This window comes from Apodemus sylvaticus, chromosome 3, assembly GCF_947179515.1.
Source record: "Apodemus sylvaticus chromosome 3, mApoSyl1.1, whole genome shotgun sequence".
Classification (NCBI taxonomy): domain Eukaryota; kingdom Metazoa; phylum Chordata; class Mammalia; order Rodentia; family Muridae; genus Apodemus; species Apodemus sylvaticus.
In genome coordinates, this window is record NC_067474.1 from 142,297,443 (window position 1) to 142,309,996 (window position 12,554).

The 12,554-nt window shown below is 49.4% G+C and overlaps 1 protein-coding gene across 1 annotated transcript; it reads right to left on the reverse strand.

Moving 5' to 3' along the window:
- Window positions 1-6,839: 6,839 nt before the first annotated feature.
- Window positions 6,840-10,746, reverse strand: LOC127681313 (toll-like receptor 12). Its single transcript, XM_052177425.1, has one exon. The coding sequence runs from the start codon at window positions 10,200-10,202 to the stop codon at window positions 7,488-7,490; it is 2,715 nt and encodes a 904-aa protein (XP_052033385.1). The 5' UTR covers window positions 10,203-10,746; the 3' UTR covers window positions 6,840-7,487.
- Between the last annotated feature and the right edge of the window lie 1,808 nt (window positions 10,747-12,554).

The window sequence follows — 12,554 nt, forward strand, 5'->3', positions numbered from 1 at the left end:
CGGTCTCTGAGACTACAACTCCCAAAAGGCATCGCGCGAGCGCCGGTGGGCAACTCCCCTATCCGCCGCCGCTCGGATGACGTCAGCCAATGAGTGCCTCATATTCTCAGGAGCTCTGGTACCGGAACAAATCTTGCGACGCCTGGGGGTGTAGCTATCCTGACCCTTTCCATTGGTTCTGCGGTGATGGTGCCGCCTACTGGGTGGAGTCTAGATTAGAAGGGCGTGGGATGGGGGGGAGGTCTACCGAAGAAGCCTGGAGCCCTGGGTTGGACTGGAGAGACTAGGAAAGAATAATATAAAAAAAAAAAAAAAAAGAAAGAAAGAGGTTGACTAAGGTGACCATCTGTTGGGCTGGAGAGAGTCTGTCAGTTGTAACTACAAGTTCCAATTCACAACTTAGTGGAGTGGTTTGGAAGAGTTCTATATCTCACCTCGTCAAATTCTGTAAAATAAGAATAGTAGCATCCATGTGTCAGGTTTTATGTGAAGTATCCGTGAGACAATAAACCTAGAACTGTTAACTCAGATCCAGGAGCCGACAATGAATAGCAGATACTAGCCATTTTTATGTAAACCAGTTTGTAGAGTTTGAATGGCCGTGGGTGTTGAAAACACTGTGATCCCTGTTGCTGGATAATCTTAATATGATACTTGTTGCTTTGTTCCACTATCCTGGCTAGTTTTATGCGAACTTGACACAAGCTAGAGTCATCAGACAAAAGGGAGCTTCAGTTAAGCTGCCTTCATGAAAGGGGCTATGGGAAACTTGTGGGACTTTTTCTTAGTGATTGGTAGGGGAAGGCTCAGGCAATTGTGTGTGGGGGCACCCCTGGGCTGGTGGTCTAGGGTTCTATAAGAAAGCAGGCTGAGCAAGCCAGTAAACAGCGTCCCTCCATGGCCCCTCCATGCTCCTGCCTTGAGTTCCAGCCCTGGCTTCCTTCAGTGATGGACTACAAAGTGGAAATGTAAGCCTTTTCTTCCCCAAGTTGCTGTGGTCACTGCGTTTTGTCATAGCAATAGTAACCCTAAGATAACCACTGTAAATACTCTTGAGATATGAGCAATCTAACAGGAAACTGGGAATGTGGGTGCTGTAACCAGTCAGCCATAGATCTGAACCCCAACTCCAATACATCCTATGTGTATGTCCTTGAACAACAACAAAACAAACAAAAAAACTCAACTGTATCACAATTGTCCTTTTTTTTCAGCTGTAAATTTTAGGTGATAGAACAAAACCTACATCCCATGGTACTTTGGAGATTAAAGATAATATGTAGGCAATGCATGGATTCAAGACACTTACCTTTCAATGCAGGGTGCATGCCTTGACACTCCCCAGTTGCAAAACCTCCAGCAACGTACAGAAGCCTCTTTTCTACACATATGCTTGCGTGGAGAGATGCACTGTGCATGCAGGCGTGCATGCCTGTGGAGGCCTGGGGTCAGTATGAATGCACTGCGCATGCAGGTGTGCATGCCTGTGGAGGCCTGAGGTCAGTATGAATGCACTGCGCATGCAGGCGTGCATGCCTGTGGAGGCCTGGGGTCAGTATGAATGCACTGCGCATGCAGGTGTGCATGCCTGCGGAGGCCTGAGGTCAGTATGAATGCACTGCGCATGCAGGCGTGCATGCCTGTGGAGGCCTGGGGTCAGTATGAATGCCCCTTATGGAACACCGTCCATCCTGCTTATTAATTAGAGCAAGGGTCTCTCGCTGAACTAAAGGACCCATGAGCTCTGGGAATCTGCCTGTCTCTGCCTCCCCCTCCCACTGCCCGTACAGGCATTACCCACAGCACTGACACTCCTGGCTTTTATATGGACGCTGAGGACCTGAGCTGGACCCTTATTGATCATGTGGCAGGCACTGTATCAACTGAGCTGTCTCCCTGTGGTGGTTTGAATATCTTTGGCCCAGGGAATGGCACTGTTAGAAGGTGTGGCCTTGTTGGAGGAAGTGTGTCACTGTGGGGGTGGAGTTTGAGACTCTCCTCCCAGCTGCCTGGAAAGAGCAGTTTAGGAGGGGAGTCTCGAAGAGCCTGTTTGTCTTCAGAACAAGGTGTAGAACTCTCAGCTCCTCCAGCCCCATGTCTGCCTGGACGCTGCCATGCTTCCCGCCATGATGATGATGGACTGAGCCTCTGAACCTGTAAGCCGGCCCCAATTAAATGTTGTCCTTATAAGAGTTGCCTTGGTCATGGCCTCTCTTCATAGCAATGGAAACCCCAAACTAAGACACTCCCCTCAACTGCTAAGGCTTCAATGTCCTCATCTGGAGAATGGGGTAATAATAGTGAAATCTTCCTTTGAGTGTTGTTGGGAAAAAATGTGCAAAGTACGTGAAAAGCCTGTCTCCCTCCTCTTTTGAGAGCTATGAAATGAGCAAATTTGACAGTGGCTAGCATTGGGGAAGGGCTCACTCACTATAGCAGCTTGTGTTGCATTTAGGGGAGTTCTACATCTTAGTTTTAGTAACTCACTTCAAATTCTTTAGCTAGAAATTATGTTCTGACTTGTTTTGTTTTGAGATAGGGTTTCTCTGTGTAGCCTTGGCTGTTCTGGAACTCACTCTGTAGGATAACCTCAAACTCAGAGATCACCTGTCTCTGCCTCAGCCTCTGCCTCCGCCTCTGCCTCCTCTGCCTCTAACTCTGCCTCTGCCTCTGAGTGCACCACCACCCGGCTTCTGACTTACTTCTTTTTCTTTTTCTTTTTTCTTTCTTTCTTTTTTTGGATTGGATATTTTCTTTATTTACATTTCAAATGTTTTCCCCTTGCCAGGTCTCCCCTTTGAAAACCCCCTATCCCATCGCCCCTCCCCCTGCCTCTATGAGAGTGTGCCCCCACCCACCTACTCCCGTCCTCCTGCCCTGGCATTCCCCTACACTGGGGCATCAAACACCCTCAGGCCCAAGGGACTCTCCCCCTACTGATGTCCAGCAAGGCCATCCTCTGCCACATATGTAGCCAGTGCCATGGGTCGCTCCATGTGTATTCTTTGGTTGGTGTCCCTGGAGTTCTTGGGGGGAGCATTTCTGGCCTGTTGACACTGTTGTTCCCTCCATGGGGCTGCAAACATCCTCAGCTCCTTCAGTCCCTTCTCCAACTCCTCCATCAGGGACCCCGGAGCTCAGTCCAATGGTTGGCAGAGCCTCTCAGGAGACAGCCGTATCAGGCTTCCAGCAGCAAGCACTTCCTGGCATCCACCATAACGTCTAGGTTAGGTGGCTGTGTGTGGAATGGATCCCCAGGTGGGGCAGTCTCTGGACGACCTTTCCTTCAGTCTCCGCTCCACACTTTGTCTCCTTATTTCCTCCTGTGAGTATTTTGTTCTCCCTTCTAAAAAGCACTGAAGGATCCACATTTTAGTCTTCCTTCTTCTTAGGCTTCATATAGCCTGTGAATTGAATCTTGGGTATTCTGAATTTTGGGGCTAATACCCATTTATCAGTGAGTGCATACCATTTATGTTCTTTTGTGATTGGGCACTCAGGGTGATATTATCAAGTTCCATCCATTTGCCTGCGAATTTCATGAAGTTGTTGAGTAGTATTCCGTTGTGTAAATGTACCACATTTTCTGACTTCTTTCTTTCTTTTCTTTTCTTTTTTGTTTTTTGTTTTATTTGTTTTTTTCAAGACAGGGTTTCTCTGTGTAGCCCTGGCTGTCCTGGAACTCACTTTGTAGACCAGGCTGGCCTCAAACTCAGAAATCTGTCTGCCTCTGCCTCCCAAGTGCTGGGATTACAGGTGTGCGCCACCACCGCCCGGCGTCTGACTTATGTCTTAATATATCATGTGGTTTACTTAGTGTATATAGTGTGCTGGTATTAACAGGCTACACTAGCATACCTTGTTCATTTTACCCCAAAGCTCTTTGAGGTTAGTACTGTTACCCCATTTTATAAAAGGGATGGCAGCTTAGAGATATAAATTAGCCTGCTCAAAATCCTATACACAATAAGGGTCGAGGCTGGAATCTGAAATCCTAGCCCCAGAAGTTTCCCTGCCTGCTGCCTGACTTTTCAAGAGGAAGACACCATAAGGGGAAGAAGCTGAGGACTTGGGTAAGCATTGACACAGTAAGGAGGGAGGAGTGGGCTGTGTGTGTCAGAGACAGTGTTTGGGTCTGAAAGTGAGAAGACAGCTTTGCAGGGTTCAGTAAGAGACCTCCTCCACATCAGCCGGGTCTGGCCTAAAGAGCAGAAACAGAGGTGGTGCACAGAAAGAGAAATACACTATTATGCCACAAGAGGGCGCCCCTCACCCTAAATCCAGCCTGGAATTGTAAGGCATCTTTTTGCCTTTGTCTAATTAAACCCTGGCCTTTTATTACAGAAGTGGAAATTAAAAAAAAAAAAAAAAAATCCCTAAGAGGCCAAATCCCGGCCAGAACCAGCCTTGTGTTCTGTCCGTTTTGGCGGCACTCTGTGCATTTGCCAATGTGAATCTTTTCAGTTGGCTGGACTAGGCTCCGAGGATAAAGACATCAATCTTCATCTTTGCTTCAGGACCTGATCTCCAAACTCATGGGACCAAGTAATCCTGGGCGTAAACGACACTTCCAGAGCATGTTTCCAACATATGTGTATTTGATTATAAACGATACACATGTAGTAATATAAAACATTATTTTAATCTTTGTTTTTTTAAAGATGCTTATTTTTTTTAGTTATGGGTCAGGGCTGGCATGAGCACTCTGAGGCCAGAAGAGGCCATCAGATCCCATGGAGCTGGAGTCAGAGGTGGTTATGAGCACCTGCCCCAAAGTGAGTTCTAGATTGCAAACTCGGGTCCTCGGCAAGAACGGTATGGATTATTAATCGTTGAATATGGATTATTAATTCAGTCCTGTAATAATAAACTCCTATGAACACATGTGTGATGAACTGGGTGGTTTTCTTACCCTTTCAATCATATTAACACATTTGATTCTCACAAAATACTGGGGCAGGGGGTGATGCTATTCCAATTTCCAGAATAGGAAACTGAGGTACAAACTAACATATCAAAGCCAGGTAGTTAAAAAAATGGGCAATCGAGCTTCAGACAAAGGTAAGCTTTTGAAGAGAAAGGAAAAATATAGCTGGGCCAGATAATACACCCATAATCAGAGGCAGGAAGATTGGAGTTCAAAGCCATCCTCAGTTACTTAGAGAGTTCCAAAGCTAGGCTAGGCAGGTTGGGGGGTGGGGAGGGAAAGAGAAAAAGAGAAGAATATTAATATAGTACTTTCTTCCAAAACGCTGTCCCAGGCTGGGAGCCCAGCATGGGCCTCTGGAGAAAGTGATGGTCTGCACTAAACCTTAAAGAATGTTTAACAGGTGTTCAGGGAAAAGGTGCTGTCAGTAAAGGAGCAGAATGTGCAAAGGCCCTGAGGCGAGTTTGCAGTGCTCTGGGAGCTACACGTGGCTGGCTCCATACGCTGAAGCATCCTCGAGGGTGACGGTGATTCTTTGAGGCTCAGGAGGATGACCTGCATGATCTGTCTGCTCCTGAGTGGCATCCCAGTTTCTTGGTCCTCAACTGTCAACTCTGATCTCATTAGCTTTAGCTGTCAACCGACATAGCCTAAAGTCACCTAAGAGGAAAATCTCAACTGAAAAATTGCCTAGAACAGATTGGCCTTGGGGTGTGGGGGTGAGGGACACTTGTCTTGACTGTCAGTTGGAGAATCACATCCACTGTTGGCAGTACCAATCCTGGGCAGTGGTCTGGAACCCAATAAGAAAGCAGGCTGCATGTAAGCTAGATAGCAAGTGGCACCTCTGTGGTTCCCGCTGTACTTCTTGGCTGTGAAGTGAGTTCCTTGATTGGACCGGAATGCTGTGTGGAATCACAAGCCAGCCTGCCGTGAACTGCTGCCCTGACTTCCCACATTGACAGTGTGATGTGAAGTCACTGGGGGAGGGGAAACACAAACAAACAAACCCTTTCTTCCTTTAATTCAATTTCAGTCCAGGTGTTTTATTGCATCTACAGAAGTGAAACTAAAACATCTATGACCCTAAATACGAAAGGACCCACAGGCATAAGACGATCAGGTTGAACTTGACCTGCTCCCAGGTTCCACAGATTAGGAAAGCTTCCTCTCCTTCCCAACATGCCCCATGGATTTCCACCTTCCTTTCCTGCTTTGACCTCTGCCTCTTGCATTTCCACTAAATAGAAAGTTCAGTCAAGTTTCTATTCAATTTCCTGACCTTTTGTACTTCTCTCCTGTCCCTGATCCTGCTTCCCCTTTTTTCCTTCCCCTCTCTCCCTTCCAGGTCTCTCCCTCCCACTACTTCTATGATTATTTTGTTCCCCATTCTATGTGGGATTGAAGCATCTTTGGTCTTCCTTCTTCTTTAGCGCCACATGTTTTTGTGGGTTTTATCCTAGGCATTCCGAGCTTTGGGGCTAATATCCACTAATCAATAAGTACATACCCTGTGTGTTCTTTTGTGTCTAGGTTACCTCACTCAGGATGATATTTTCTAGTTCCATTTGCCTGTGAATTTCATGAAGTCATTGTTTTTAATAGCTGAGTAGTACTTCATTGTATAAATGTACCACATTTTCTGTATCCATTCTTCTGTTGACGGATATTTGGCAGTCGGGGATGGGGACCTGGGGGTAGCTACTAGAAAGTCCCAGATGCCAGGGAAGCAAGAGGATCCCAAGACCCACCTGGGATGACTTTAGCTGAAATACCCAACAGAGGGGGAGGTACAATCTATAGAGACCACCTCCAGTAGATAGTCAATGGCCCCCAGTTGAGGTATGGGGCCACCCACTCATCTCAAAATTTTTAACCCAGAAATGTTCCTGTCCAAAGAAAAGACAAGAACAAAAAAAAAAAAATGGAACAGATACTGAACGAAAGGCCATCTAGAGACTGCCCCCCACGTAGGGATCCATCCCATCTGCAGACACCCAACTCCCCACACTATTGCTGATGCCAGGAAGCGTTTGCTGACAGGAGCCTGATATAGCTGTGCCCTGAGAGGCTCTGCTAGCACCTGACCAATACAGATGCAGATACTCACATCCAACCATCAGACTGAACCTGGGGACCCCAGTGGAAGAGTTAGGGGAAGGACTGTAGAACGTGAAGGGGACTGCAACCCCATAGGAAGAACAACAGTATCAACCAACCAGACCCCCCCCATTTGAAGTGTAAATGAATAAAATGATTTAAAAAAAAAAAAAAGTCTGGCCAAGCCAAGCATTTCATGGATTTAGCAAGTTTACTGAGGATTTGAAGATCTTGGGGATGTCACATGCCCCGTGGGCACCTTCTGTCACTCAGCTTTCCTCAACCCCCAGGCCCCCCAAAACCTGTGTTCCCAGCATGTGGATTCATGAAAGGCTTCGGCCTTCCAGATCTCTGTGTGCCCCCTGCCTACAAACACACCCACTCCTTGACAGGCAGACTTGCTTCCCCTACCCCCACCCCTAAATTTACATGTGCCACCCCATACCAGTGCTGGCTATGGCTACCCTAGCCTGCTCCTCAGCCAAGTCCAGAACCCACTCTTTCTTTCCTCTTCCTCAGGCCACAGGCAGTAGTCTCCCCGTCGAAGCAACCGAGCCAGCCTGTGGTAACCGGGGAGCTGGTGTCGGGAGATGGGCTCCAGGAAGACCAGCAGCAACGCTGGAGGGGCCGGGGCAGCCAGGAGAAGAGACGTGGCTAAGTGGAGCTCCAGGCGGCACCGGGGGTCACACAGGGCCTGGCCACTCAGCACGCAGAGCGTGGTCCGGCTGCTCACCATGCTGTCTACCACATTATCAACGACATCTTTACCAGGCTCAAAGTCACGCTCAGGGAGACAGAGGCGGAGGCCCAGGCCAGCTGGAAGGAAGCCTTCCAAAGCAGGCAGGAGTTCCTCTATCACCCAGCCCTGGTCTTGCCTGCAGTGGGACACGAATACATCAAAGAGGAACCTCTTCCCCTCGTGTCCCTTACCCCTCAGACCCTGGAGCCAAACCCTGAACAAGGCCTGCAGGTAGGGGATCCAAGTATTCCTGGCTTCTTGGAGGAGAGGCAGAGCAATTAGCAGTAACACCAAGGCAGAAGTAGCCAAAAAGAGTTTCGGCTCCAGTGTCTGGGGGCAGTGGTCCCAGAGAAAAGGGGTGAGGGAATCCCTGGCAGGGACACGGACTTCTCCTGGACATAAGTGATTGTCTCTTATGTGTATGTATGTTTTAGTGGACTGCTTAACCCACAGCTCCAACCATGCATTGGCACACTGGCAGGCCAACTCTGACTGCAGGATGTATATATAGTGAGGCATCTGAGGGCTGTACTCCCGCAGACTGTCCAGCAGCACCAAGTCTTTCTCAGTGTCTAGCACTAAGACCTGGAGACTGCGCAGGTGCTGGAAAGCAGCGGCCGACAGCGACTTGAGCCCCGTGCCAGAGAGCAGTAACGCCTGGAGCTGTGGAAGGTCTCCCACGAGCTCCTCCAGCTGGACAGAGCGGGGCTGGCTTGTGGACTGAAGTGACTCCAGCTTCAGCTCCTGTAAGCTGGGCAGCCCAGTGATAAGACAGGGTCTGGAGTTGCTGCCAGCACCCCATACCTTCAAGGACTGAAGTTTGGGGAGCAGCCAGAGGAAAACGTTGGAGGTGCCCTGGGAGCAGAAGGCGTCCAAGCTATTCTGGAGCAGGAAGAGCTTTTGGAGAGCAGGGAAGACCTCAGAGGCATTCTGGACCCCCAGGTTCAGCCCCCTGCCCTTTATAGTCAAGGTCTCCAAGAAAGGAAAGATATTTGGGGACAGCGTCCAATGTTTCACGCCTGAGGCTATAAGAAGCTCTAAGCTGGTCAGATACATGGGCAGGGACAGGACTGCCGGAGCATCAAGAGCAGGAAGCCTCAGGCTCAAGGTATGCAGACTCTTTGCTCCCCAGAAGCCAGGGTCTGGGCTCCGCAGTATCTGGGTATCCAGCAGGCTAAGGGTGGTCAGTGCAGGCAGAGCAGCCAACCAGCTCTTACCCAGGTTAAGCAGGGGGTTTTTATCCAGGTTCAAGGTCTCTAGTTGCTGTAGATCATGGAATAGGTGTCCCTCCAGGGACAGCAGCTGGTTGTACGGAAGCAGCAGCTCTCGCAGGTGCGGAACACAGGAGAAGGTGGCTGGAGGCAGGGTGCTCAGCCCATTGCCTGACAGATTGAGAGTCGTGAGTCCTGATGCGTCTCCGGTCTCATTCCTGCACAGTGTGGTGATCTGCAGCCGGTTTCCGGACAGGTCCAGTCTCCGGAGCCTAGGCATGGCCGCCAGGAAGCCTGGTGGCAGCTCAGTCAGGCCAGTACCTGAGAGACCCAAGATCTCCAGGCTACGGCAGGAAGCCAGGGCCTCCTGAGATATATATCCTATCTTGCTGCGTTCCACAGTCAGGCCCTGCAGCTCAAAATGGGCAACGGTCTCGGCAGCCAGCTCAGCCGTGGCAGTCTGCGCATACAAGACATCGAGTTTCTCAAGTCCCAGGGCCTTCACTGCCACAGCACCCAGCTGTGTTCCTCTCAGGTTCAGAATCTCCACCCGGAGACCCTGGAGAGACCCAGGACTAGCCATCTTCAGCCCCCAGTTTAATGACAGATCCAACATCTTCAGGGTCCATGAAACCCCGGAGGAGGAACCTTGCACCAGATCTGGGAACATGCCAGCCAGCTCCCCCATATCCTGAAGGCAACTGAGCGTGATAGACAGCCACTGCAGACTGGGAGGCAGATGGACACCTGCCTTCTTATCTAGGCAGGGGCCACAGATATGGAGACTCTGGAGGGAAATCAGGTCACTAAAGGCATCAGGAGGTAGAGAGAGATTTTTCTTCCCACCAGGATTTTCAACAAAAGAGAGGTTCCGCAACTGCCCCAGGCCCCGGAGAGCTCCTGGCAGGAGTCTGGTAAGCTGCAGATTCAGTCCCAGGCTCTTGAGTCCAGGAAAGGCAGAGAAAGCGTCAGGAAGCAGAGTAGACACAGAACCCCTGAGGCAGAGCCCCTCCACAGCCCGAGGTACAGCGTCCAGGGTCTGTGTCAGGTTGCTCACAGGGAAGCATGCAGCAAGAATGGAAAGCCTGGAGTGGGGGCAGAGTGAGAAATAGCGGGAGACCAGGGGCAGGTGCGAGCCTTCAGTCACCAGGCATCTGGAAGTGGTCCACCCTGTTACCAGAGGCAGGGAAAGGAGGAGACCAGAAAGCACCCAGTACCTGCCCATCTTGACACCAGCAGAATCAGAGCAGAGGTTCAGACTCCTACTCCTACACACAACATACACACACACACACACACACACACACAGAGTCAAAACTCACAACATTATGGGATCTCATCCACCTCAGAGTACCTGCAAGGTCTGGAGCACAGTCACAGGGCCACTGTAAGAGTTGGGAAGTGAGAAGGCTGACTTGCAGACCCTTAGCACTGAGGCTCGGAGGGAGGGGAGAGGCCTTACCGGGGTAAGGTAGGGGGATATAGGTCTCACTTCCTGTTAGGAGAAAGCAAACAGAGTTTCTTTTCCCTTTGTTTTCTTTTTTACGCGGAGCCCAGGCTGTCCATGAGCTCAATTTGTAAAGACTCCTTTTGAACGCTGGACTCTTTCCTTCCACCTTCCGGGGGCTGGGATGGTGACTGTGCACTCTCGAACAGTATGCAGTGTGATGGGAACCCAGGTCTCCGTGCCTGCTGGGCAAGCGTGCAATTGAGCTACAACCCCATCCCCTCACCCTTCCACAAGTAGAGAGAGTCTGGTCCGGCTTTGTGCCGTCTTCAAGGAAGGCATCTCCCCTCTTCTGAGACCGCGTTCTCTCCTCTGTCCAAGTAGACTAACTCCCACTTGCTTGATTGCTCTATAGGATTGCTGCAAACACCAATTCAGAGCAGCACGGGGCTTTCTCCTTGCTACTTTCATTATGACTGCCTTTCTTTACTGACTCCCTGGAGTTCTTGGATTAGGTACAAATGGGGATGTTTTACAAGCAAAATAATACACTGACAGGATGCTGGCATGAACATCTTACAGGCTCCTCATGGAAAATCCCCAAAGGCGTCAGTTTGACCTGAGAAGACTGGACACAGGGTGGGCTCCACCCCTGCTCGCTGACACTGGGGTAAGAAAGGAAGCCCGCCAGCTATACCTTGACATGCACTGAGAGGACAGGGCTGGGACCTAAGACAGACAGAAAGAGAAAGAGGGGAGCTTTGTGGTCACCTCAAACTGTGAAGGGACATCTGTTCATGATTTGAAAAGAAATCATGAGAAGAACATGAAAATCCTGTTTTCAGAAAACGCAGAGAAGAAAATCCTGTTAACTGCAAATGGCACAGCTCTCCGAGATCTACAGAAGAGCAATGCTCTCAGCACCTTCGACTCAAAGCCTGAAACCAGACAACCGCAGTTCTGTTGAGAATAGAGGCTGTTCAGTCAGAATTCAGTCAGAATAGAGGCTGGAGGGTGGCCAGACAGATGGCGGACAGACAGCTGGGAGCGGAAAAATTAAAGGTACTAGAGAAGAAACACAATGGTCCCCGAGAGCAGGATGTTGGGGTACCTGCCTGGAAAACCCAAGAATTTTTAAAACTAAAGTCATAAAACATAAAGACAGCTAGTAAAGGTGTTCAGAATTAGGTCGGGCTTCTTAAAAATTTTTTTTAATATTTTTATTTTCTATATTCTTTGTTTACATTCCAAATGATTTCCCCTTTCCCGGATCCCCCCTCCCCATATGTCCCATAAACCTTTTCTAATATGCCTGCGAGTTAGTCAGTGTCCATATAGAGAACAGACAACATGTTCAAATTAAGATTTCCTAAGAATTTAATATGCAAAAAGACCAGCCACAAGGTGTTAGGCATTAGGGCTTGCAGGATGACAACAGGTAGTCCAGGAGCCCAGGCAGGACTAGCAGTTGTAAGAGGACAGGCCTGTGAGTGACAGAACCCTGGAGGACGCTGGAGACAGCTGCCTCCACAGGCAGCACAGAACTGGTGTCCGCTCGGCTCTCAACTTCGTGGCACTGAATCAGAGTGGGGAACCCCGTGTGTAAGTCAGCTCTGGTAACTTCCCTGAGCAGAGAGCAAAATGGGGGACCATAGAGATGCTGGCAACAAAGAATTAGAAAATAGACGTTGCTCATATTCCCTGTGCCCAGGCAGGGGGGTCACAATTATGAGGCCAGCTGGTACTACCTCGTGAGTTTTAGGTTAGCCTGAGCTAAATATAAAGACCCTGACTGAGATGGTCTGAGAGAGGATGATGAGGGGAAGGAAGGAGGGAGGGAGGGAAGGACAGGGCTGAGCATTAGTAAGCTAGGCCACTTACCCAGAAAGTTAGAAAAGAAAAAGAAAATGTGGGAAGCCATCCTGAGCTATTCGGACTTATGCTTACTCATGGCCCTAAGGTAGTGGCTGATAAAATATAAGAACAATTAACTAGAGCCTTCTCCTTGAGCTATCGGTATGAGAAGATTCCGAGAATACCACAAGATGTTCCTGCCCTAACCACGGAAAGTACCTGCCGGCATTAACTCCGGGTGTCCTCTCCAGATGACCAGATGACCTCCTCGCTTGC